General features: G+C 44.0%; 2 protein-coding genes across 9 annotated transcripts in view; one reads left to right on the forward strand and one right to left on the reverse strand.

Moving 5' to 3' along the window:
• RNF170 (ring finger protein 170) overlaps window positions 1–19,550 on the reverse strand; it is a 49,945-nt gene extending 30,395 nt beyond the window's left edge. For 2 of the 6 annotated variants that reach the window (XM_023214433.2, XM_023214437.2), the window contains exons 1-2: window positions 19,223–19,354; window positions 10,360–10,503 (exon numbers count right to left, since the gene is read on the reverse strand). In XM_023214433.2, coding sequence (XP_023070201.1) covers window positions 10,360–10,496 — 137 coding nt within the window. In that variant the 5' untranslated portion in view covers window positions 10,497–10,503; window positions 19,223–19,354. Of the gene's footprint in view, window positions 1–10,359; window positions 10,504–13,919; window positions 15,079–19,222 lie in introns of those variants that run through there. The other 4 variants (XM_023214432.3, XM_023214436.2, XM_023214431.2 and 1 more) reach the window with 4 other exon arrangements.
• Window positions 19,551–19,613: 63 nt separating this feature from the next.
• The window catches only part of HOOK3 (hook microtubule tethering protein 3), a 165,070-nt gene continuing 159,246 nt past the window's right edge, over window positions 19,614–25,437 (forward strand). For 2 of the 3 annotated variants that reach the window (XM_026453990.2, XM_026453992.2), the window contains exon 1: window positions 19,616–19,913. In XM_026453990.2, coding sequence (XP_026309775.1) covers window positions 19,857–19,913 — 57 coding nt within the window. In that variant the 5' untranslated portion in view covers window positions 19,616–19,856. Of the gene's footprint in view, window positions 19,914–25,437 lie in introns of all 3 variants that reach the window. The other variant, XM_026453993.2, reaches the window with a different exon arrangement.

Consider the following 25,437-nt stretch of genomic DNA (forward strand, 5'->3'; position numbering starts at 1 on the left):
TACCATGCCTGGCTAATGTTTGTATTTTTAGTAGAGACAAGGTTTCGCCCTGTGCTGACCAGTGTTGGCCAGGCTGGTCTCAAACTCCCGGCCTCAAGTGATCTGCCTGCTTCGCCCTCCCAAAGTGCTGGAATTACAGGCGTGAGCCACCATGCCCCGCCAAGAACATTCTTAATTCATGGGAGGTGATCAAAATATCAACATTTACAGGAGTTTGGAAGAAGTTGACTCCAGCCCTCATGGATGACTTTGAGAGGTTTAAGACTTCAGAGGAAGAAGTCACTGCAGATATGGTGGAAACAGCAAGGAAACTAGAATTAGAAGTGGAGCCTAAAGATGTGGCCAAACTGCTGCATCATGACCATATTTGATCAGATGAGGAGTTGCTTCCTATGGATGAGCAAAAGAAGTGGTTTCTCAAGATGGAATCTAATCCTGGTAATGACGTTGTAAGCATTGTTGAGATGACAACAAAGAATTTAAAATATTACATAAGCAAAGTAGATAGAGCAGAGGCAGGCAGGGTTTGAGAGGATTGACTCTAGTTTTGAAAAGAAAGTCTGTGGATAATATGCAATCAAACTGCATCACATGCTACATACAGAGGAATCTTTTGTGAAAGGAAAAGTCAGTCAATGTGGCAACTTTATTTGTTGTCTCATTTTAAGAAATTGCCAGCCAGGCGCAGTGGCTTATGCCTGTAATCCCAGCACTTTGGGAGGCTGAGGTGGGCGGATCACAAGATCAGGAGTTCAAGACAAGCCTGACTAACATGGTGAAACCCCGTCTCTATTAAAAATACAAAAATTAGCCGGGCATGGTGGTACACGCCTTTAATCCCAGCTACTCAGGAGGCTGAGGGAGGAGAACTGCTTGAACCCAGGAGGTGAAGGTTGCAGTGAGCTGAGATCATGCCACTGCACTCCAGCCTGGGCGACAGAACGATACTCTGTCTCAAAAAAAAAAAAAAAAAAAACACACTGCCACAGCCACCTCAACTGTCAGCAACCACCACCCTGATCAGTCAGCAGCCTTCATGTGGAGTCAAGACCCTCCACCAGGAAAAACATTACGACTTGCTGAAGGTTCAGATAGATAACTGTTAGCATTTTTTAACAATAAAGTATTTTATAATTAAAGTATGTATATTGTTTATTAGACATAATGCTATTGTACACTTCAAAGACTATGATATAATGTGAACATAACTTTTATATGCACTAGGGAACCAAAAAATTCATATGACTCACTTTATTCGTTTTATTGTAGTGGTCTGAAACCAAACCTGAAATATCTATGGGGTATGACTGTATCTGATAATAATATCAGAACATATATAGAACTCATAACTCAAAAACAAAAAAGTAAACAACCCAATTCAAAAACGGGCAATGGTATTCAATAGTCAATTCTCCCTAGAAGACAGACAAACTGCCAGGTATGGTGGTGCACACCTGTAGTCCCAGTTACTCAGGAGGCTGAGGCAGGAGAATCGTCTGAGCCCAGGAGTTCTAAGCTGTAATGCAATATGCCACTTGGGTGTCCCCACTAACTTTGGCATCAATATGATGACATCCCAGGAGCAGGGGACCATCAGGTTGCCTAAGGAGGAGTGAACTGGCCCAGGATGAAAACAGAGCAGGTCAAAACTCTGGTGTTGCTATTTACAGGAGCAAAGACATGGAATCAACCTAGATGCCCATCAATGGTGGACTAGATAAAGAAAATGTGGTGTATATACACCATAGAATACTATGCACCCATAAAAAGGAAATAAATCATGTCCTTTGCAGCAACATGGATGCAGCTGCAGGTCATTCTCCTAAGTGGATTAATATAGAAACAGAAAATCAAATACTATGGCCAGGAGCGGTGGCTCATACCTATAACCTCCGCACTTTGGGAGGCTAAGGTGGGCAGATCGCTTGAGCCCAGGAGTTTGAGAGCAGCCTGGGCAACATGGTGAGACACTGTTTCTACAAAAAATACAAAAATTAGTTGGGCATGGTGATGCACACCTATAGTCCCAGCTACCTGGGAGGCTGAAGTGGGAGGATCACTTGAGCCTGCAGTGAGCCATAATCACACCACCGTACTCTAGCCTGGGCAACAGAGTGAGACCCTATCTCAAAAAGAAACCTCAAAAATCAGACAGATGAATTGCCACTAATCATGTGAAGTGATGCTGAACATAATTACTCAGTAGGGAAATACAAATCAAAACCACAATGAGTTACCACTTCATACCTATAAGGATAGTTATTATTTAAAACACACACACACACACACATAGAGAATAACAGTGTTGGCAAGGATGTAGAGAAACTGCCATAGTGCCTTGCTGGTGGGAATATAAAGCAGGGCAGCTACTGTGGGAAACAGTCTGGAGGTTCCTTAAAATGTTTAACACAGAAATTACTTTATGACCCAGAAATTCCAGTTGAAAACATAGACTCAAACAGATACTTGTATACCAGAGTTCCTAGCAGCATTATTCACAACAGCCAAAAGGTGGGAGTAACCCAAATGACCACTGACAGATGAATGGAGAAACTAAATATGGCATGTGCATACAATGAAAAATTTTAAATTTTAATATTTTTTAGAGACAAGGTCTTGCTCTGTTGTCCAGGCTAGTCTCCAACTCCTGGGCCCAAGCAATCCTCCTACCTCAGCCTCCCAAAGTGCTAGGATTACAGGTGTGAGCACCATACCCAATGAAATATTATTTATCAATAAAAAGGAAAGAAATTCTTTTTTTTTTTTTTTTTTTTTTTTTTTGAGACGGAGTCTCACTCTGTCGCCCAGACTGGAGTGCAGTGGCCGGATCTCAGCTCACTTCAAGCTCCGCCTCCCGGGTTTACGCCATTCTCCTGCCTCAGCCTCCCCAGTAGCTGGGACTACAGGCGCCCGCCACCTCGCCCGGCTAGTTTTTTGTATTTTTTTAGTAGAGACGGGGTTTCACTGTGTTAGCCAGGATGGTCTCGATCTCCTGACCTCGTGATCCGCCCGTCTCGGCCTCCCAAAGTGCTGGGATTACAGGCTTGAGCCACCGCGCCCGGCCGAAAAGGAAAGAAATTCTAACACATGTTACAACATAAATGAACTTTGAAAACATTATGCTAAGTGAAACAAGTTAAACACAAAAGCACAAATACTGTATGATTCTACTTTATGAGGTGCATAAAATCAGCTCATTAATGGAGACACAAAGTAGAACACAGGTTATCCAGAGCTGAACCATGGTAGTTGTTACTTGATGGGCATAAAGTTTCTGTTAGGGAAGCTTAAACACCACATGATCAGGCCGGGCACAGTGGTTCACACCTGTAATCCTAGAAATTTGGGAGGCTGAGGTGGGTGGATTGCTTGAGCCCAGGAGTTCAAGACCAGTCTGAGCAACATGGCAAAACCTTGTCTCTACCAAAAATACAAAAAAATAGCTGGTCATGGTGGTGTGTGCCTGTGGTCTCAGCTACTTGGGAGGCTGAGGTGAGAGGATCATTTGAGCCTGGGGGGGCGAAGGTTGCAGTGAGACAAGATTGTGCCACTGCACTCCAGCCTGGGCGCCAGAGAGAGAACCTGTCTCAAGAAGAAAAAAAAAAAAGAAAGAAAAATAACATGTTCTGACTTATAAGTGGGAGCTAAACATAAAGATCGAAATAATAGACATCAGGAACTTCAAAAGTGGGGAGACTGAAAGAGGGTGAGGGTTGAAATACTACCTATTAAGTACAGTGTTCACTATTTAGGTGATGGGTTCACTAGAAGCCCAAACCTCACCATTATGCAATATATCCATGTACAAGACACCAGCACACACACCCCCGAAATCTAAAATTTAAAAATAAAAAAACAAAATAAAGTTTGGGATGATGAGGAAGTTCTAGAAGTAGATGGTGATGATAGTTATACAACAATGTGAGTGTACTTAACGCCACAGAATTACACACTTAAAAATGGTCTGAATTAGCCAGGCATGGTGGTGTGTGCCTATAGTCCCAGCTACTCAGGAGGCTGAGGCAGAAGAGTCGCTTGAACCCAGGAGGTGGCGGTTGCAGTGAGTCAAGGTTGCGCCACTGCACTCCAGCCTGGGCGACAGAATGAGACTCTGTCTCAAAAAAAAAAAAAAAAAAAGAGACCTGTCTGAATTTTAAACTACACATGCCATCCCTTCCCCAACACATCATGATTACCTCAGTAATCACGATTACTTCACTGATTACCTCAAGACAATGTCCAAGTAATCGGGAGCACATTATGTAACTTGAAAAGATGTCACTGTAGGCTGAGTGAAAATCTCATCATTTATCTCCACTCACTGTCCCAGTGGCCCCAGTTCTGCCCATGAAACCATACAGAATAAATTTAATTCTTTTTTTTTTTTTGAGATGGAGTTTCGCTCTTGTCACCCAGGCTGGAATATAGTGGCGTGATCTTGGCTCACAGCAACCTCCGCCTCCCAGGTTCAAGAGATTCTCCTGACTCAGCCTGTGAGTAGCTGGGGTTATAGGCACCCACAACCACACCCAGCTAATTTTTATATTTTTAGTAGAGACGGAGTTTCACAATGTTGGTCAGGCTGGTCTTGATCTCCTGACCTCCAGTGATCCATCCACCTCAGCCTCCCAAAGTGCTGGGATTACAGGCGTGAGCCACTGAGCCTGGCTCTAATTTTTTTTTTTCTATTGCTGCTGCACAAATTAAAATTTTAATTCTTTAACAAGACCAAGCCCTCATCACAAAGACAGTTTTACTGTCCAAGAGTCCCTTCCCTAAACTAGACATCCCTCCTTCCTTCAAGCATTTTATGATTTGTTTCCTCAGCTTTCCCTATTTTGACAAGTCTCCCCTGAATGTTTTCCAGTATAAAATGCTAGTCCCAAACTGAACATAATGCAGATTTGACCTTTAGCTATTAATTTTATAAAAGTAGCCAATACAGTTTTCAGCATCTACAATATACAACTGCCTTATTAAATGAATTTTTTTTTTTTTTTGAGATGGAGTTTTGCTTGTTGCCCAGGCTGGAGTACAGTGGTGCGATCTCAGCTCACTGCAACCTCTGCCTCCCCGGTTCAAGCGATTCTCCTGCCTCAGCCTCCTGGGTAGCTGGGATTACAGGCACCCACCACCACACCTGGCTAATTATTGTATTTTGAGTAGAGAGGGGATTTCATCATGTCGGCCAGGCTGGTCTCCAACTCCTGACCTCAGGGGATCCACCCGCCTCAGCCTCCCAAAGTGCTGGGATTACAGGTGTGAGCCACTGTGCAGGCAAAAATGGAAACTTTTTAGTTGGGCTTCACATCATTCTAGTCTGGAGATATGGAGAAAAAACTTTTATTATGCAAATAATAAATATTCATAGTAGAGAAATCAGAAAATAATAGAAAAATATTTAAAATAAAATTAGTCTTGGCCGGATGCGGTGGCTCATGCCTGTAATCCCAGCACTTTGGAAGGCCAAGGCAAGGTGGGTGGATCACGAGGTCAGGAGATTGAGACCATCCTGGCAAACATGGTGAAACCCTGTCTCTACTAGAAATACAAAAAAATTAGCCGGGAGTGGTGGTGGGCGCCTGTAGCCCCAGTTACTTGGGAGGCTGAGGCAGGAGAATGGCCTGAATCCAGGAGGCGGAGCTTGCAATGAGCCAAGATTGCTCCACTGCACTCCATCCTGGTCTACAGAGCCAGACTCTGTCTCAAAATTAAAAAAAAAAAAAAAAAAAAAAAAAGTCTTATAAATATCATTTTAAACATAATAGGTTACTTAAGGTTTTGTGATCTTTTTCTTTTTTTCTTTTTTTTTTAAGATGGAGTTTTGGGCCGGGCGTGATGGCTCACATCTGTAATCTCAGCACTTTGGGAGGCTGAGGCGGGCGGATCACGAGGTCAGGAGATTGAGACCCTCCTGGTTAACATGGTGAAACCCTGTCTCTACTAAAAATACAAAACATTAGCTGGGCATGGTGGCGGGCGCCTGCAGTCCCAGCTACTCGGGAGGCCTGAACCCAGGAAGCGGAACTGGCAGTAAGTTGAGATCGCGCCACTGCACTCCAGCCTGGGCAACAGGGCGAGACTCCGTCTCAAAAAACAAAACAAACAAACAAAAAAGATGGGAGTTTTGGTCTTGTCGCTGCCCAGTCTGGAGTGCCATGGTACGATCTGGGCTCACGGCAACCTCCGCCTCCTGGGTTCAAGCAATTCTCCAGCCTCAGCCTCCTGAGTAGCTGGGACTACAGGCATATGACACCACACCTGACTAATTTTCATATTTTTAGTAGAGACAGAGTCACCGTGTTGGCCAGGCTGGTCTTGAACTCCTGACCTCAGGTGATCCGCCTGCCTCAGCCTCCCAAAGTGCTGGAATTACAGGCGCGAGCCACCGTGCCCTGCTTCTCTTTTTAAAAATGCATATGTGTAACTGAAACTTTGCACTGTTTGACTAACATCTTTCCATCCCGACAGCCACCATTCCGCTCTCTGCTTCTGTGAATTCAAATGTTTTATATTTTACAGTTAAGTGACACTGTGCAGTATTTGTCTTTCTGTGCCTTATTTCAGTGAACATCATGTCCTCCAGGTGCATCCATTTTGTTGAAAATGGCAGAATTTCCTTCCTTCTTAGGGGCTGAAAAGCATGTATACAGAGAGATCTATATACTCACGTCACATTTTCTTCATTCATTCACTGGTGAACACCTAACTTGAGTCCATATTTCAGCTATTGTAAATAATGCTGCAATGAACATGGGAGCACAGATATCTTTTCAACATACTGATGTAATTTCCTTTTGATATATACTACCCTAAAGTGTGATTGCTGGATCATATGGTAGTCCATTTTTAACTTTTTGAGGAACCTTCATACTGTTTTCCACAACTGTGCCATTTTATACTCCCCAAAAAAGTGCACCACAGTTCCCTTTGCACCACACCCATGCCAATGCTTCTTTCATCTTTATTGTTTTCATCTTTTTGATAACAGCCATCCTAAAAGATACAAGGTTTTTTCTCATTGTGGTTTTAATTTGCATTTCCCTGGTGATTAGTAATGTTGAGCGTTTTTTTCATAAACCTTTTGGCCATTTGTATGTCTTCTTTTGAAAAATGTCTATATAGGTCCTTTGCGTGTATTTTTATTTTTTTGTTTTGTTTTTTTCTGAGACAGGGTCTTATTCTGTTGCCCAGGCTGAAATGCAGTGGTGTGATCATAGCTCACTGCAGACTTGACTTCCCAGGCTTAAGTGATCCTGCCATCTCAGCCTCCAAGTAGCTGAGACTACAAGGTCCACGACCACACCCGCCTAATTTTAAAATTTTTGGTAGGCTGGGCATGGTGGCTCACGCCCATAACCCCCTGACTTTGGGAGGCTGAGGTGGGTGGATCAACTGAGGTCAGGAGTTCAAGACCAACCTGGCTAACATGGTGAAACCCCATCTCTATTAAAATATAAAATTAGCTGGGTGTGGTGGCTGGTGCTTGTAATCCCAGCTACTCAGGAGGCTGAGGCAGGAGAATCGCTTGAACCTGGGAGGCGGAGGTTGCAGTGAGCCGAGATCCAGCCACTACACTCCAGCCTGGGCGACAGAGTGAGACCCTGTTCTGGGTCTCACTCTGTCGTCCAGGCTGGTCTTCAACTCCTGGGCTCAAGTGATCCTCCCAAAGTGCTGGGATTACAGGCATGAGCCACTGTACCTGTCCAAATACCTTAATTTTGATGAAGTCTGGTTTGTCTACTTTTTCTTTTGTTGCTCATGCTTTTGTTATCATATCTAAGATCCTTTGCTAAATTTAGTCATAACGATTTACCCCTACATTTAGCTCTGATATTTAGATTGTTGAGTTAATCTGGTGTGGTGTGGTCCAACTTTAATCTTTTGAATGTGGCTACCCAATTGTCCTAGCACTATTTGTTGAAACCTTTGCCCACTGAGTGGTCCTGGCACCCTTGTCAAACGTCAGTTGACCATAGATACATGGCTTGACTATTTCTGAATCTTAATTCTATTATACCGATGTTAGCTATCCCTCCCAACTGACAATTGGTGGCTCACACCTGTAATCCTAGCACTTTGGGAGGCTGAGGCAGGTGGATTGCCTGAGCCCAGGAGTTAGATAGAGATGAGCCTGGGCAACATGGCAAAAACCCATCTGACCAAAACATAATAATAATCATACAAAAAAATTAGCTGCACATGCTGATGTGCACCTGTAGTCCCAGCTACTCAGGAGGCTGAGATGGGAGGATCGCCTGCACATGGGAAGTCCAGGCTGCAGCTAGGTGTGATACCACCACTGCACTCCAGCCTGGGCTACAGAGTGAAACCTGGTTTCAAAAAAATAATAATAACAATAGAAAAGGCCCAAGGACAGAGCCCTGCAGCAATATACAATATTCTTCTATTTGGTGTATATTAAAACATTAGTCAGGAATCCTAAGAACAACCTGCTTGGTGGAGTTCACTTAACTCTGCTATCATCTAGTCATTATTTCCCCCATGATATGCACAGTGTATCACCAGTATGAATCACTCTGGATTATCACTCTATAAAATACCTATTGTAATCAAGATAATGTTACCCTAAAAAGAGACTATCAATACAGAGGTAAAAAAGTAAATTAATCACCATTTTTTCTAAGTTTTCACATTTTGTTTAATAACTCTTTCTATAATTTATACAGGAAATACACTCATTTGTAATTTTTAGAATTAATCATTTTTCTATTTTATAATTTAAACAATTTATTTTCTATAATTTATACAAAATTTAACTTATCTTCATGTATTAACTCTTAAATTTCTACTTTATTACCTAGTTTCTACATACTGGTATATAGACAGCTGAGCCTTTTAAATATTGTTCTTGATTCTATAATAGTCAATTTAAATTAATTTAATTTTGAATTTTTTTTTTTTTTTTTGGAGGCAGAGTTTCAGTTTGTTGCCCAGGCTGGAGTGCACTGGAGCGGTCTTGGCTCACTGCAACCTCTGCCTCCTGAGTTCAAGTGATTCTCATGCCTCAGTCTCCCAAGTAGCTGGGATTATATGCACCTGCCACCATGCCCAGCTAATTTTTGTATTTTTAGTAGAGACGAGGGTTTTACCATGTTGGCCAGGCTGGTCTCAAACACCTGACCTCAGGTGATCTGCCTGCCTCAGCCTCCCAAAGTGCTGGGATTACAGGCATAAGCCACCACATCCAGCCTAAATTAATTTTAGAATCAGGTGCAGTGGTGCATACTTGTAGTCCCAGCAACCTGGGAAGCTGGGATGGGAGGACTCCTTGAGTCCAGGAGTTCAAGTCCAACTGAGGCAACGTAGTGAGACCCTGTCTCTAAAATAAATAAATAGGCTGGGCATAGTGGCTTATGACTGTAATCCCAGCACTTTGGGAGGCGGAGTCAGGTGGATCACTTGAGGTAGGGGTTTGAGACCAGCCTGGCCAACCTAGCGAAACCCTGTCTCTACAAAAAATATGAAAAAGTTAGGGCCAGGTGCAGTGGCTCATGCCTGTAATCCCAGCACTTTGGGAGGCTGAGGCAGGTGGATCACCTCACGTTGGGAGTTCAAGACCAGCCTGATCAACATGGAGAAACCCCATGTCTACTGAAAATACAAAATTAGCCATGCATGGCGGCGCATGCCTGTAATCCCAGCTACTCAGGAGGCTGAGGCAGGAGAATTGCTTGAACCCCAGAGGCAGAGGTTGCGATGAGCTGAGATAGTGCCATTGCACTCCAGCCTGGGCAACAAGAGCAAAACTCTCTGAAAAAAAAAAAAAAATTAGCCAGGTGTGGTGGTGTCTGCCTATAATCCCAGCTATTTGGGAGGCTGAGGCAAGAGAATCGCTTAAACTCAGAAGGTGGAGGCTGTAGTGAGCTGAGATAGTGCCACGCACTCCAGCCTGGGCGACATAGTGAGACTCTGTTTCAATAAATAAATAAATTAATTAATTAATTAAAAATTAAATTATTTCTAACATTAGTTCCCTTTTTACTATACATGTCTTTTTTTGCCTCAATTTTTCCATTTAAAACAAGGTATTTTGTACTTATTATCTATATCACCTACAAGTTGATGGATTTAATTATGAAAATTAAAGTTTTTTTAATTGCCATACACCAATAGAAAATACTAATATTTTATTCAAAATGTGGATGACGAATTTAATTATTATCTGGTAAGACAGCTGATGACAGAAAATATATGTGTTAGATTCAAAGCCCTGGTAAACATCTACAATCACTGAGCTCTGTTACTTGCTTTTCATATTAAGTATTATACATTATTAGGGGTCAAAAAGTCAGCAGTCCTTGCAAATGTATTCAATTCTTTTGTCCTTAGTCTCACCTGAAAAGTGCATATACCAGGGTAGCAATCAAAGCGAAACTGACCACAACTGCCACAAGTACTTGGTCGCTTACTCCTTCTATAACTGAATCATCATCCAGTTTCAAACTTTGAACTTCACCTTGATATTTGGCCATTCCAGGTCTAAAATAAGAAGAAACAAGATAAGAGTTACAAATGACACAGTGAATGAAATATACTAATAAAAACAATGTAAATATAACTGACTTCTAACATATTTAGTTCCTGATAGGCTGCAATTAAGTACAACTCCAGTAGGGATTCCCCATCATTGAGTTCTTTAAAATTTGCCAGACACATTATTTTGTGGAGTACAATATTCTATTTCTTTTTCTTTTCTTTCTTTCTTTCTTTCTTTTTTCTTATGGAGTCTTGCTCTGTTGCCAGGCTGGAGTGCAGTGGTACGGATCTCAGCTCACTGCAACCTCCGCCTCCTGGGTTCAAGCAATTCCCCTGCCTCAACCTCCCAAGTAGCTGGGACTACAGGCGCGCACCACCATGCCCAGATAATTTTTTGTATTTTAGTAGAGATGGGGTTTCACCGTGTTAGCCAGGATGGTCTCAATTGCCTGACCTTGTGATCCACCCGCCTCGGCCTCCCAAAGTGCTGGGATTACAGGCATGAGCCACTGCACCCAGTCAAATTCTATTTCTTTTAAAGAAAACAATTACTATAATTTATCATTTATTTATGTAGTTTTTAAAAATGTTTTTTCCTCTTCAAGCTTAACCCCTTTTAAAAAAAATCCATTCTTGGGCCGGATGCAGTGGCTCACGCCTGTAATCCCAGCACTATGGGAGGCCAAGGCAGGTGGATCACTTGAGGTCAGAAATTCGAGACCAGCCTGACCAACATAGTGAAACCCCATCTCTACTAAAAATACAAAATTTAGCCAGGTGACGTGCGCCTGTAATCTCAGATACTCTGGACGCTAAGGCAGGAGAATCGCTTGAACCTGGGAGGCAGAGGTTGCAGTGAGGCCCAGATAGCGCCACTGCACTCCAGCCTGGGAGACTGAGCAAGACCCTGTCCCCCTCCCCGCCAAAAACAATAAATAAATAAAAGCTATTCTTGTCCAACTGCTCTTTTCTTATTCCTGAATAGCAAATAAATTCTCTATATAGATCAGATCCCTCTTCCCCCTCACAGCATGTGTATGTCTTGTGGCATTTCCCATGTATTGACAGGAAAGGAAATATAGTATAGTCTTCTGTAAGCCTTCTCATATTCTCTAGCATATGCCCTGTACGTAATAGGACTAACAGATATTTGTTTAAATAAAAGTGACTTACCATACTTACAGTGTTAGTAATTTGAAAAGTAAAAGACATTTAGACAAAAGTAAAAGAACATTTATAGTTATACTATAATTACTTGAAATAATGAAATTTCTGGTGCTTGAAAAACTATTTGCCCACCTGAAACTAAGCTCAGCTTATGGTTCAGAATTCTTTGAACTGCTTGGAATATAGAATCACTCTGATGCTGCATTTCCTTATGAAGAGAAAAGGGAGGACAAGAAACTTTCCTTCCCATACTCTAAACTAGAGAAAAATGGTAGTACCCAATTCTATAGGTATGAGGGGAGACAGCCCAATCACACTGGAGTCCAAATATCACAGGTAATTCACATTTTTTTCAGATAAAACAAGAAGTGTCAAAGTCTTATAATATACCTAAAGAGAAATTAAGGAAATATTCAATTAAATATATATGAATAATTAAAATAAAGTTCTGCATTTATGTAACTTATTGAGCTGAAAAAAGTTTTATTCAATATCATCACTAATCAGGTATTGAGTACGGACGTCTTAACACCTTTGAAAATAATCTGAACTGGCTGCTAGTAAGAAAATTATCGCTCCTAGAAGAAACCTACGCAAACAGATGAAAGGCGGCTTTCATCAGCTTTACACGGAGTAATCGCCTGATACATGGAACTTTTAATGACTGGTTTCAAATAGCCATTACGTAGGGGCACACCAGGAAACTCACAGAAAGAGCTCTAATTGCAGTATTTTTATTCAAAAGAACAGTTAAATGAGCTGCCAATTGAACTGAAGAGCCTCAAATAAGCTAGAGGTGGGCCATGGAGTCAATTTAGATTTTTATTTCATCAGGTTTCCTCTTTTAAAATTAGAGATGCTATAGCTGTTTCAAAAGTCCTAAGGGCAGTGAGAACTACTTGCATCTGCTCAAAGACAACCCAAATGTTATCCCCCCGTGTCAAGATTTCCAACCTCTAATTATCCCACAGAGCTGTGAAAGTTAAAACAAATTAACAGACTGGGCGAGGTGGCTCACGCCTGAAATCCTAGCACTTTGGGAGGCCGAGGCGGGCGGATCACGAGGTCAGGAGATCGAGACCATCCTGGCTAATACGGTGAAACCCTGTCTGTACTAAAAATACAAGAAATAGCCGGGTGTGGTGGCGGGCACCTGTAGTCCCAGCTGCTCTAGAGGCTGAGGCAGGAGAATGGCGTGAACCCAGGAGGCGGAGCTTGCTGTGAGCCGAGATCACGCCACTGCACTCCAGCCTGGGCGACCCAGCGAGATACCACTTCAGAAAAAAAAAAAAAAATTAACAGAGGTGAAAGTGCTTTGTAAGTTAAGTCTATAAACAAATGCACTGTAATTATTCCTACTCACATTTTCTCCTATGCTATACATTTAGGCAGTTTCATTATTTTGTACTTAAAAAAATGCATTACATTTGTTTCTATGTCCTTCAAGGTGCAATCAATGGTAATGCAAATAAATTATACTATACAACATATACATATAATATATATTATACTTGACTACTATGCAATTATGCATTTTTTTTTTTTTTTTTTTTTGAGACGGAGTCTTGCTGTGTACCAGGCTGGAGTGCAGTGACGCCATCTCAGCTCACTGCAAGCTCTGCCTTCTGGGTTCTCCTCATTCTCCTGCCTTAGCCTCCCGAGTAGCTGGGACTACAGGCGCCCGCCACCATGCCCGGCTAATTTTTTCTATTTTTAGTAGAGACGGGGTTTCACCGTGTTAGCCAGGATGGTCTCGATCTCCTGATCTGGTGATCCACTCACCTCAGCCTCCCAAAGTGCTGGGATTACAGGTGTGAGCCACCGTGCCCGGCCTGTGATTATACTCTTAAAATATTGCTTCATGTACATTTCCAAGAGCTCAGAGATCCAGAATATTTAAGTATTGCATAGCCATATTATTTCATTTGCATCATTTGAGAGCAGATATTCCCAGCAATGTTGAGAGGAAAAGAGAAGGGCACCGCATTTTCTTGTCCCATGGAAATCCCAACAAAAGCCAAGCTGTCAAATGGAGATCTACTAATGCCGTTTGACCCGCTTGTTGGGGGCTTCCATAGCACAACTTCTGCCATAGTTTCTCATAAAATTGAAGTAAAAAAGCAACTGTAGGTGCTAGTGCCTAAAAATGAGGTATTGTACCCTCACTTCAGTTTGGAAAGAGGCTGGTCTGATTTAAAACTCCAGAAGAGAAACAGGAAACAAAATTTCCTACTTGGGGAGATGACATTTACCTCAGTCCTGAAAATGAATTCCAAAATCGAGGACTTCTGTTCTCCAACTTTTGTTGTTTAGTCAGTGATTATCCAGAACTAAACAGTGCTGCTGATTCTGTCCAACCATACAGGCTGTTAACTGAAGCCCAAGCAATTGTTGCTCGGACATGAAGAGCCCTGAATTTTAGTTCCAATTCTGTCACAACTGTGTAAAAGTTAATAAAATTTAAAAGTTGTTAGAACCTCCAAAACGCCTTAAGCCTTGAGAGAGATGTGACTATGATCTGTGTCATGTAACAGGTTTACAATTCTGTTTCTTAGATTTTTAGCTTAACTCTTCCTGATTGTTCTTGTTCTATAAACAACTAAAAAAAGACTAAGTCTTTTTTTTAAAAGAGACCAGATCTCCTCCTTCTAATTGCTGATCTTTATTACAGATTAACTGCCTCCTTTATTGTCCTGTATGGAACTCAGACCAGATGGTGCCCCAAACAGGGATCTCATGACAGTTACATTCTTTCTCCCCTAAAAAAGACACTTTGACTAATCAGATCATTATAACTGTACATTAAGCCTTACATTAAGATATTAAAATTCTGTTAAATATAGAATTTTGTCTATATAAACAATCCCAAATGTCTATACTTAAGAGCACTGACTTCCATGCTTTTAAATCTGTCCTTTCCCAGGTGGCCTGTCCTCAACCTTTACACTTAAACTCTCTTTAAACTCAATTTTGACCTTTTAAATTATTGTAGCTTAACAACTGTGACTTATTTCTTCACTTCCTTCTACTGCTAAATTTCTCTGATTCAGAGTTTCGGAATAGAGAAAAGGCCGATCAAAGCTAACATTAGAGTGGTTATCAGTGAGGAGCTGGACTGGCAAAGTCAGACCAACACCCTCCCTAGGACACAGTTTCAGTTTCAATTCTTTCAAGTATGAATTACTTTAACAAGAAAAATAAAGCCAATACTTGCTTCCTCTCTTGATATGCAAATTGAGCTTCAATGCCGGGTCAATGACCATTCTCATCTACCACCCAGTCGCTCAGTTTCCTGAAGGCGCTTACTCCGGAGGCACCTACACTGACCTAAGTGGCATGACTGGCATGTCAACTGCGAAACACTCTCACTGCACCATGAACTTCCTTTTTGAAAAACAGATATTGCTCAAATTAATGTTTATAAATTAATTTTTAAAATTTATTTCTTGAGACAGGGTCTTGTTCTGTCACCCAGGCTGGAGTGCAGTGGCGCACCGTTGGCTCAAAGCAGCCTCGACCGCCCAGGCTCAATCAATCTTCCTACTGTGACTATAGGCGTGCGCCACTAAGCTCAGCTACAAATTTTTTATTTTTTGTAGAGATGAGTTTCCCCATCTTGCCCAAGCTGGTCTCGAACTCCTGGGGTCAAGGAATTTGCCCACCTAGGTCTCCCAAAGTGCTAGGATTACAGATGTGAAGTAGCACGCCCAGCCAGTAACATCTTACTGGATTTATTTTATTTTTTTACGTTATTTGGAGATTCAGGCCAGTGCAGTGGCTCACGCCTGTAATCACAGCATTTTGGGATGCCAAGGTGGGTGGATCACTCGAAGCCAGGAGTTTGAGACCAGCCTGGCCAACTTGGTGAAGCCCCATCTTCACTAAAAATACAAAAATTAGCCAGATGTGGTGGCACATGCCTGTCATCCCAGCTACTCGGGAGGCTGAGGAACGAGAATTGCTTGAACCTGGGAGGCAGAGGTTGCAGTGAGCCAAGATCACACCACTGCACTCCAGCCTGGGTGACAGAGCAAGACCCTGTCTCAAAAAACTGCCCAGATTTGATCATTACACACCGTATATATTTGTATGAAAATATCACAGGTACCCCATAAATATGTACAACTATTATACATTCGTAAAAATTAAAAATACATTTTTAAATAATGAACTCCTTTCAGTCAGGAATCGTATCTTATTCCTGTTGGTAGTGGGCAGGGTGTTACATGTTGTAGTGGCCACTAAATGTTATTCACATTAAACCCCAAAACAACGTTATTAAATGTATAAAACATGGAATGTAATCTATTTCATGGTATCCTATAAAATATGAAAAGAAGAGTTACTAATACTCGGTTTTGAACTGTTTAAGATTCACAAAAACTGAACCCCATCCATCTTAGAAACTGTGCAGTATAACTGATAGAAGTTTGCAGAGAAACTGGCTTTGCTATTGCTCAGCTGGCTACATCTTATTGAGCAGTATCTTCAGACAGCAAAGAAGCACAAGTTTCAGAGTCAGACAGCCCTGGACTTACGTAAAGTCTCTGTCGCAGCTTCCTCATATGTAAAAGGCATTAGGTTGAACCATATCAAACTGCCACTCTTTTTGGGGGCAGGCGGTATGGGGGGAAGTACCTTGCCTCGTAAAGTTTTTAATGAGATAATGAAGGTAAGGCATTTAGCATACTGCTTGGCACATCATATAGGCTCTCAGTAAATGGAAGCTACAGCGTTTTGGCTAATATTATTAACAACTGCCAAGGACTCAGCAGAACTATGATAAAAACTAGCCATGCCTGCCCCAGAGCTGCTCCACATAGCATCTCAAACTCTCTTTAATTACAGTTCTAAGTATGTGTTCCCTGGGAAGACAGGATGCAATCTGGAGCGCTGTCACACAGGACATGCCCTCTTTAATCCAATAAGCAGCTGTGGGTGAGAACTAGCCTGCAACTAATCGGAATAAGAGACAGCCAAGACAAGTTCAACTCACCTCTCCTCAGGCATTTCCAAAGCTTTCAGGGAAGGAAAAAAATAAACCACATAGAGAAAATAAGAAAAAAATAGGAAATTCCAGGACTTCCTGGAACAAAGGAGAGCATCTCAGTGCCTTTTCACCCTAAGGCTCATGTAGAAACTTGACAGCCACATGGCTTCTGCAATTACTCACATCCAAACGTTTTTACTAATTTCTTTCATCAAAAGTAACTGGAATTACAAAATGAAACCTCCAGAACAACGCAACATCATGCACAAAAGCACTGTGGATATGCAGCCACGCTTGAAAAAGGAGGCTTTAGGTCAATTGTGTCAAAGCCTTGAAAACCAGGGCCACTGGAGGAAGGGTGCTCAGGACAGCACAGCCACAGTCACTCCAGTAGGGCCAGCATCTTGTCTGCCCATCTAAAGACAAGCTGCATGTGAGTCTGGCGTAAGTCAACGTGACATATACTCACTGACTTCATTCGTTTGCCTACAAGATTATACCTCACTTAAAAGTGCTAGAGATTCGCTAGAAATAACCTGTTAAGGAATGTAGGCACTCTAGTTTGACAAATATCCAGAGGCACCAACACAGGAACCAAAGACAAGTGAGATACACATGCGTAACTTTTTTTTTTTCCTTTTGAGACAGAGTCTTGCTCTGTCCTCTGGATGGAGTGCAGTGGTGCGATCTCGGCTCACTGCATGCAACCTCAGCCTCCCGCGTTCAAGTGATTCTCCTGCCTCAGCCTCCCAAGTAGCTGGGACTACAGAAGCCCGCCACCACGCCCAGCTAATTTTTGTATTTTTAGTAGAGACAGGATTTCACCATGTTGGCCAGGATCTCCTGACCTCGTGATCCGCTGGCCTCGGCCTCCCAAAGTGCTGGGATTTCAGTCGCGAGCCAACGCGCCCAGCCACATATGTGTAATTTCTAAAGGTTTCTCTGCCCTTGGTTTAGGGAAGAATGTTTGAAAAAAAGACCATTGAGAATACTTCAGGTAAGTTTTTTTTTGTTTGTTTTTGTTTTTGTTTTTTTTTTACACTTACAAAATGCTAAATGTTCAGGGGTCAACTACCAAGTGGTACTCTGTAACGCACCCTTAAAAACTCAATGCTAGCTCAGGCTCGGTGACTCACACTTGTGATCCCAGCACTTTTGGGAGGCCAAGGCGGGCGGATCACTTGAGGCCAGGAGTTTGAGACCAGCCTGGGCAACATAGCGAGACCCCCCTCTCTACAAAAAATAAGAAAATTAGCTGAGCATCGTAGCCTGAACTTGTGGTCCCAGCTACTTGGGAGGCTGACCTACGAAGATCACTTGAGCCCAGGAGACAGGTTGCAGTGAACCAAGATTGCGCCACTGCACTCCAGAACAAAATCCTTTCTCAAAAACCACCACCAACAAAAAAACCCCAATCAATGCTGTCTTGGTAGTTTTGAGTGCTCAATGAGAAAACCTACTCTCAATGGAAAAAAAAGTAGGGGAAAGGGGTTCCAGGAACTACAAAGCAAAGTGAAAGTGTGTCCTGGGAAGTTAGCTTTGTCGCACTCCAACTAAAAACTCGGCATTGGCTGGTAGTTATGCATACTCTCTGCATTGACAATTCTCTAAGGACTCCAAGGCGCATGTCCTGGAAATTCCAACACATTTGCATTAGGTTCCAGGTACACCAGAATGTTTAGAGCCATGTTCTGAGTAGCATCAGTCTGAACAAAACGCCCACCCAAAGTAGAATGGATTCACTGTTCTATTCGCACTGGAATACTAGGCAACAATGAAAATTACCTATAGATACACAGTACACCAATTTAATACTGATTGAAAACCACAAAACAACACACTGATCTACCCGCAAAAGTTCGAAAACAGGCAAAGGAAAACCAGATTGCATGCACACACAGATGATAAAGCTGTAAGGAAAAGATCACACTAATCAGGCTGAGAGAATCAGGCTCCGAAAGGAGCACAGGGTATGGGTGAGAAACTCCTGGGGTGCCGGCAATGCCCTTTTCGTTTTTATCTGGGTGTTTTATTAATTCTTCTTTAAATGTGTATGTCGTATGCACTTTTTTGCGTATGCTATATCAGTTAAAAATTTATCGGCAGCCCTGCAGAGAGATTCGTGCCTCTAAAGAGGCGGGAGCTCCAGAACGATCCGCCTCGCCATTAAGCGAAGCCAACTCCGAACGCTGAGAAACGCAGGCCCGGGGTCGGCCGCGGTCCTTACAGATTGGCGAACGGGCGCACACCCCTCCTGCATTAAGGAGAGTTCTCAGGGTCGCGCTCCGAGCGACCCTAGAGGGAGCGGCGGTGTCCTCGCCGCCGGCCAAGCCCACTACAGCCGCTCTCCGCGTCGGCCCCTCCACTGTCGCCGGCGACTCCGGACAGCCGCGGAGCGATTCTGGGGCTTCCAGAGGAGGGCCGGGAGGAGGCGGGGGGAGGAGGCGGCGATTCCCTCCGACCCGCAGAGCCTCGGCGGCCAGAGCGACCCCAAGGCCAGGCCCAGCCATCCGCGGCTCCGCTGGCCCCGAGAGGGTGGGCGTGGCCGCCGCCCGCCGGACGTACCTCTCCACCGCGAAGGAACTACCTCGCCAGTTCCCGGTGACAGAGGACAGATTATTTCCGGGACCGCTCCTGCCACCCCTCCCGGGCAACCCACTAGACGTCCCCTTTCTAATTTGGAGTGCGGGTGCGGGCGCACGCGCACTGCCGAGCTTCCGCGAGGGCGCGACCGGACGGCGGCGGACGACTTGCCGCCGCAGCCTCCAGGGCGGAGCGCGTGCTCGTGCGCGCGCGCGCCTCGACACGCAGCGAGCTGGTGGCGGGGGCGCGCGCGGCGGCGGCAGCGGCGGCTCGGGTCGGCCGGGGCGCGAGCGTGCGCAGTGGCTCCTCGGCCGCGGCTCCTGCCAGGGCGGCGGCGCCGGGGAGTAGCGGTGTGGGCGGCCGGGGGCGGGGACGCGGGTCGGCGGGCGTGGCCGGAGTCGCGCGCGGTTGGCGCGCGGTCCCGAGTGAAAGGAGAAGGAGGGGCGCCGGGGGTGACGGTGCGGAGCCGCTGCCAGCGCTGGGCGAGAGTCGGCAGCCGAATCCGAGGAGCAGGCGGCCCTGAGGCCGAGTCAGCTGCGCGGGCCCCCGGATCCCCCCACCGAGCAGCGGCGGTGTCTGGCCAGGCAAGAGGCGCTGCCCGGCCGCGGCGGGGAAGATGTTCAGCGTAGAGTCGCTGGAGCGGGCGGAGCTGTGCGAGAGCCTCCTCACTTGGGTACGTGGGGGCCGCGGGCTGGCGGGAAGACCCCCTCCCCCCGCCACCTACCAGGACCCTCCACGCGCGGCCCGGGGGGTGAGCGCTGCGGGCGAAGGTGCCGTCACATCCGGGGCCCGGGGCGGGCGGGGCGAGGAGGCTCGGCCCAGGGTCCGAGAGAAACTTGCCGGGCCTGAGGCGTCGCTACTCGGGGCGAACCCCGGCCAGGGCTGGGCTGGGGACGCGGCGGGCGACTCTGGGATCCGCGCTGCTGCTCGCAGCTGGGGCTGCGCCGAGCTCCGGGGGCGGCCGAGCCTGACTGCCCCGCGCCCGGGACCCGCCGCGGCTCCTCGCCTTTGTTGCAGCGTTCGCTGAGTACGGGCCCGGCCCCGGCCCGGGAACTGAAAGCACCTGTGAGGGAGCGTGGGGAGAATGCGGGAGGCGCCCGGGGACCCCGTTTCCGATGCGAGGCGCCGCTGGGGATGGGAGTGCGCGAGGGGCGGACGCCTGTCAGAGGCGTCGGGCAGACGTTTAAAGGACTCTGGAGGTGTCTGGGCGTCAACAATGGAACTCGAAGGCCTGGGGGGACAGCGTCGTGGGATTCTGATTTTGAATTCTTAAACGGTTTTAGATGTCTCACACTTTGAAGTAAATACACATTCACCTCTCACGTCAGCGGCCACGCCTTCCTGAAGCCGGGTCTTCAGGACGCGGCCAGGGAACCGACGCCCGGGTTCTAATCGTTCTTGCCGCGGCGTCGGCGGGGAGGGAGAGGGATGTGCAGAGCCGGGGCGGACCTCGCGCTGCCTTCGGGAGCCTCCGTTTCACTCATTGCCGAGAATGTTAATTAAATGTTTACGGATGTGTTTATGGAGGCGACTGCAGCATTTGTATTAGTTTTAAAGGTAAAACACGAATGTGAGAGAAATTCTGTTTAGCGGTGTCTTGGGTTACGAGTCAGGATCCTTGGAGTGTAGACGTCACGATCCTGTGCAAGGCATTTTGCTGGAAAGGCTGGAGAAGTATTGCCTTACGTTGGTTGTTAAAAAAATTAGTAAAAATAGTCTGAGGTTTTTATAATTTGGCTACGTCACGAATCAATTTCTGTCCTTGAAACATAGACTTGGTAGAGCTTGAGTAGCCAGTTGTGTATCAGACCATTTAGGGGATTTCAGATCGTTAGCAGCAATATGTGGTTAACGTGCAGCTTACACTTCTAATGAGTTCTGCCTCCAGGCAAGGAGATGGCTTTCACTGCTGTATTTCAGAAGAGAGGAAAACTGGTAAGTTGCATAATGTGGCCGAGGTTTGACTAGGCAGGGGAGAGAGAGAGGAAAGAATTACTAAATTCTTTGATATTGTGGAAGGAATAGATTTGGCAGAATCTGTACATCTGTAAACAGAATGCTGAGAAACTTAAGATTTAAGTTTTTGAGTCTGTGCAAGTAGTGCTTCCCTTTGTGCTAGAAAAAGAAGCAAGAAGGCAAAGATGAAGCTAATTGAATCTAAGTAGGGCTACATTGTTTAAAATCTGGGGGAGGGGGGGAGACATGGAAGTAAAGAGGTGTACAGAGGCTCCTTAGCTTGCGATGGGGTTACATCCCGGTAAACCCATCATAAGTTGAAAATACTGTAAGTTGAAAATGCATTTCATACGCCTAATCGTCCAAACACCGTAGCTTAGACTGGCCTACCTTAAACGTGCTCAGAACACTTACCTTAGCCTACAGTTGGGCAAAATCATCTACCACAAAACGTATTTTATAATAAAGTGTTGAATATCTGATGCACTTTATTAAGCATTGTACTGAAAATGAAAAATATAATGGCTGTATGGGCACTCAGAGTATGGTTTCTACTGAATGTGTATCTCTTGCATCATTGTAAAGTTGAAAAGTCTCAAGTTAAACCATCCTAAGCTGGGGACCGTCTGTATTTGAATGGCATCCACAAAATATGGTACGTAGTAATTGCATTTATTTAAGTGAGAAATGCTGATAAAAATATAGAGGAAAAATCTTACAAGTTTGAAGGGCTACTGACAGAACCTGACAACATGAGAGAATCTATTTAGAATCTCCTAAAATGTCAAGAAAACGGGTAATCCACATTATCAGCTGTAGAGAGGTCAGGGAGTGTGGTATTGTAGAATAGTCTTTTTGAAATGTCATTGGAAACTCATCAATGAAAATTTCTGGATAAGATTAAAGATTATCAGTGACAAAATTGGAGGGCAGTGTTCTTGAAGATGTACAGTTCTAAAATTTGGAAACGCTTTAAAACACATGTTTCAAAATAGAGTTTAAATGCTGGGTTTGTTTTAGCTGTCATTATAAAAAGCAGAATAAATGTTTCAATGAGCAATGTTTGATGACATTTAAATGTATAATATCACCCCTCCTATCTGTAAGCCAGATTAATGCTAAGTACAATTCTAAAACCAAATGCAAGCAAGAATGTACACATTAACACTCCAAAGAAAAGACTCATTTAGATTAATTTTCTTGATTTTATGTCAACTTCCAGTCAATTTGGTTGTGTGAGGGGTTTTGCTCTCACACAGTAAGCTAGAAGGTGACTGTGACCCTCAGCAAAATGCAGACAACTGTCAGAGACAGACAAGATCCAAGAGCTGAGTGATTCTGTCTTTGGGATGACAGCCTTATGTACTTATAGAGCCTCCCTTCAATTTTTGAAGATCATAATTATATTCCTGAGTATCAGATAAAAGTTTGTTTTCACTACATAGCATTTAGTTTGAGATTGGACAGATGTATATAGTACATTGTAGAAATTATTCCACTAGAAATGGCTAAAGTAATAAAAGCTCAAGCACTTAAAGAGATGATTCTGTCACCTATACAGAACTCAATGGAACGTCTCATTGCCTCACGTGCTGGATAAATTGCCCTTTTATCAGACAGCCTACTGACCTAGGAACCATATAGTTCCAAATTTTTGTTGAAAGAGAGAGTTGCAAAAACAGTTAAGTATTATCCTACCAAGGGGAAACATCTTAAGTTTAAATTCCAAATCAAAGTTTATGCAAGCAAGTTCAGCAGGACATGCTTGAATTTTTCCACTGTGTCTCCTCTCTCCATCCTCTGAGTCAAAATCTGCCTTGCCTATTACACCTGTCAAGCCTAATTTCTTGAACTGTACGTGAATCTCAATGAAGAGATAGGACTTTTCCAGGTTTTAGAGACTGAAAAACGAAGTCTACAATGTTACCGAGGTATGACCAAAAAAAAAAGTCGTCACAGGTTCAGTATACTTTGGGGTAACCTAACAACATTAATATATCCTTATTGTTTTCATATTACTTATTTGGCAGCCTATAAAATGCATACTAGTGTATAGAATTGGGGGTGGTATAATTATTATGGTGGTATCTCCCCCATTCCATCCTCCTCTGCCTAACTCGGTTCTGCCAACAAGTTTTGTCCTCTAATGGAAGAATAAGTCACTGACGTACAAAAGTTAAAGTACGTTAAAAGATAGTATAGCATAAGTGTACATACAGATTCTGACATTAGGCAGCCTGGGTTCAAATCCTGGTTTTGTTCTATACTGACTGTAGGTGACTTTGTAACATCACCTCTGTATTTTGTTTGCGTTGATATTTATGTTTGCTGACTTCAGAGTTTCTCATGCTTTAGTGTTGATCTGCATCATCTGGAAAGCTTGCTAAAGCGCGGATCCCCAGAGTTGCTAGTTCTGTAGGTCTGGGCTGGGCCTGAGATTTTGCATTTCTAATAGGTTCCCAGGTGATGCAATTGTTGGTAACGTAGGGACCACATTTTGAGAATCATGACTCTAGAAAATTATTTAACATTTTGCACTGGACAGTTCTTTGCTGTGGGCACTGCACTATGCGTTACGTTTAATAGTAGCATCCTGTTGCCTCAACCAGCTAGATGACAATAGCACCCAACTCACAGCCAAAAATTTCTCCTCCGGAGCAAAATTATCCATTACTCTAGAGATAGTAATTCCAGGTGATCTCATGCTTTACTCTTTTCATGCTTTTGTTGGGGAGGGGGAGGTAGAGGTTGGGTGGTAGTAATAGAGCTTCTTGAAATTAAAAGAAAGATTAGAACCCTTCAGGTAGAGTTTCATGCCTTAATGCAGTTAGGTGCAATTGTCTTTCAGTTTTACTGTATTGCTATCCTGAAATACTCCATAGATGTTCGCTCAGAGAACTGGTATGTGACAGATTCTTAAAAATTAAGGTACAGTTTACATACCATAAAATTCATCCATTTGAAGTGTATACTTTATTGGTTTTTAGTATGATCACAAGATTGTGCAGTCATCATGACTATCTAGTTCCAAGAACATTTTCATCACCCCAAAAATAAACTCTGTAGGGGATAAATTTTCTTTAGGATCTGTTTCACTTTGGTCTTGTAGCAGAGGTGGACATCTCTGACCCTTGTGAGCAACTGTGTACCTCCAGGGCTAATACAGAGAAAATAATTGAATAAAACCACATTTAAAAACAAAAATGAAAATTTAGCTTTCCCTAAGTCCCAAGAGAAAAAACAGGTCAAGTCTTCTTTTTTTGGAGGTGGTGTCTTGCCCTGTTGCCCAGTCTGGAGTGCAGTGGCACAGTCTCAGCTCACTGCAACCTCTACCTCCTGGGTTCAGGCAGTTCTCCTGCCTCAGCCTCCCTGGTGGCTGGGATTACAGGCACGCACCATCACGCCCGGCTAAGTTTTGTATTTTTTAGTAGAGACGTGTTTCACTATGTTGGCCAGGCTGGGCTCGAACTCCTGACGTCAGAAGATCTGCCAGCCTCGGCTCCCCAAAGTTCTGGGATTGCAGGCATGAGCCACTGCGCCAGGCCCAGATCAAGTCTTAACAACTAAGTTACTTGCTTTTTTGAATTACCTGTTTTGTTGAGTTGCTTCTTCTGATTGGCCAGAGTCTGGTTTCCAATCTTGCATCCCTTCCCTTTAGTAGTGCTTTAGATCATAGGATTCCAAATGCCAAACCAGTGCCCAGCTGTGTAAGAATTATTTGATGAGCTTATTAAAAATAGATCCCCAGCTTCCTACACACAGATTCTGATTCAGTAGGGGGAGCCAAGAAATGTATATACTTTCTCTCTCTCTCTGTCTCTCTGTCTCTCTTTTAAGACAGGGTCTCACTCTATTGCCCAGGCTGGGGCACAGCGGTGTAATCACAGCTCACTGCAGTCCTGACCTGCCAGGCTCAAGTGATCCTCCCACCTCAGCCTCCTGAATAGCAGAGACTACAGCCATGAGCCACCACACCCAGCTAATTTTTGTATTTTTTGTAGAGACAGAGTTTTGCCATGTTTTTCAGCATGGTCTCAAATTCCTGGGCTCAAGTGATCCTCCATCTTTGACCTCTCATAGTGCTGGGATTACAGATATAAGCCACCATGCCCAGCCAAAATGTGTATTTTCAAAATGGAAATCTCCCAGATGATTCCTCTGCACACCCAGGTTTGGGACCATTGCTTTAGATTTTGCAAAATACCTCATGGGCATTCATTCTCTCATTCATTCTGAAGCAA

The sequence above is a fragment of the Piliocolobus tephrosceles genome, chromosome 7 (assembly GCF_002776525.5).
Source record: "Piliocolobus tephrosceles isolate RC106 chromosome 7, ASM277652v3, whole genome shotgun sequence".
Classification (NCBI taxonomy): Eukaryota; Metazoa; Chordata; class Mammalia; order Primates; family Cercopithecidae; genus Piliocolobus; species Piliocolobus tephrosceles.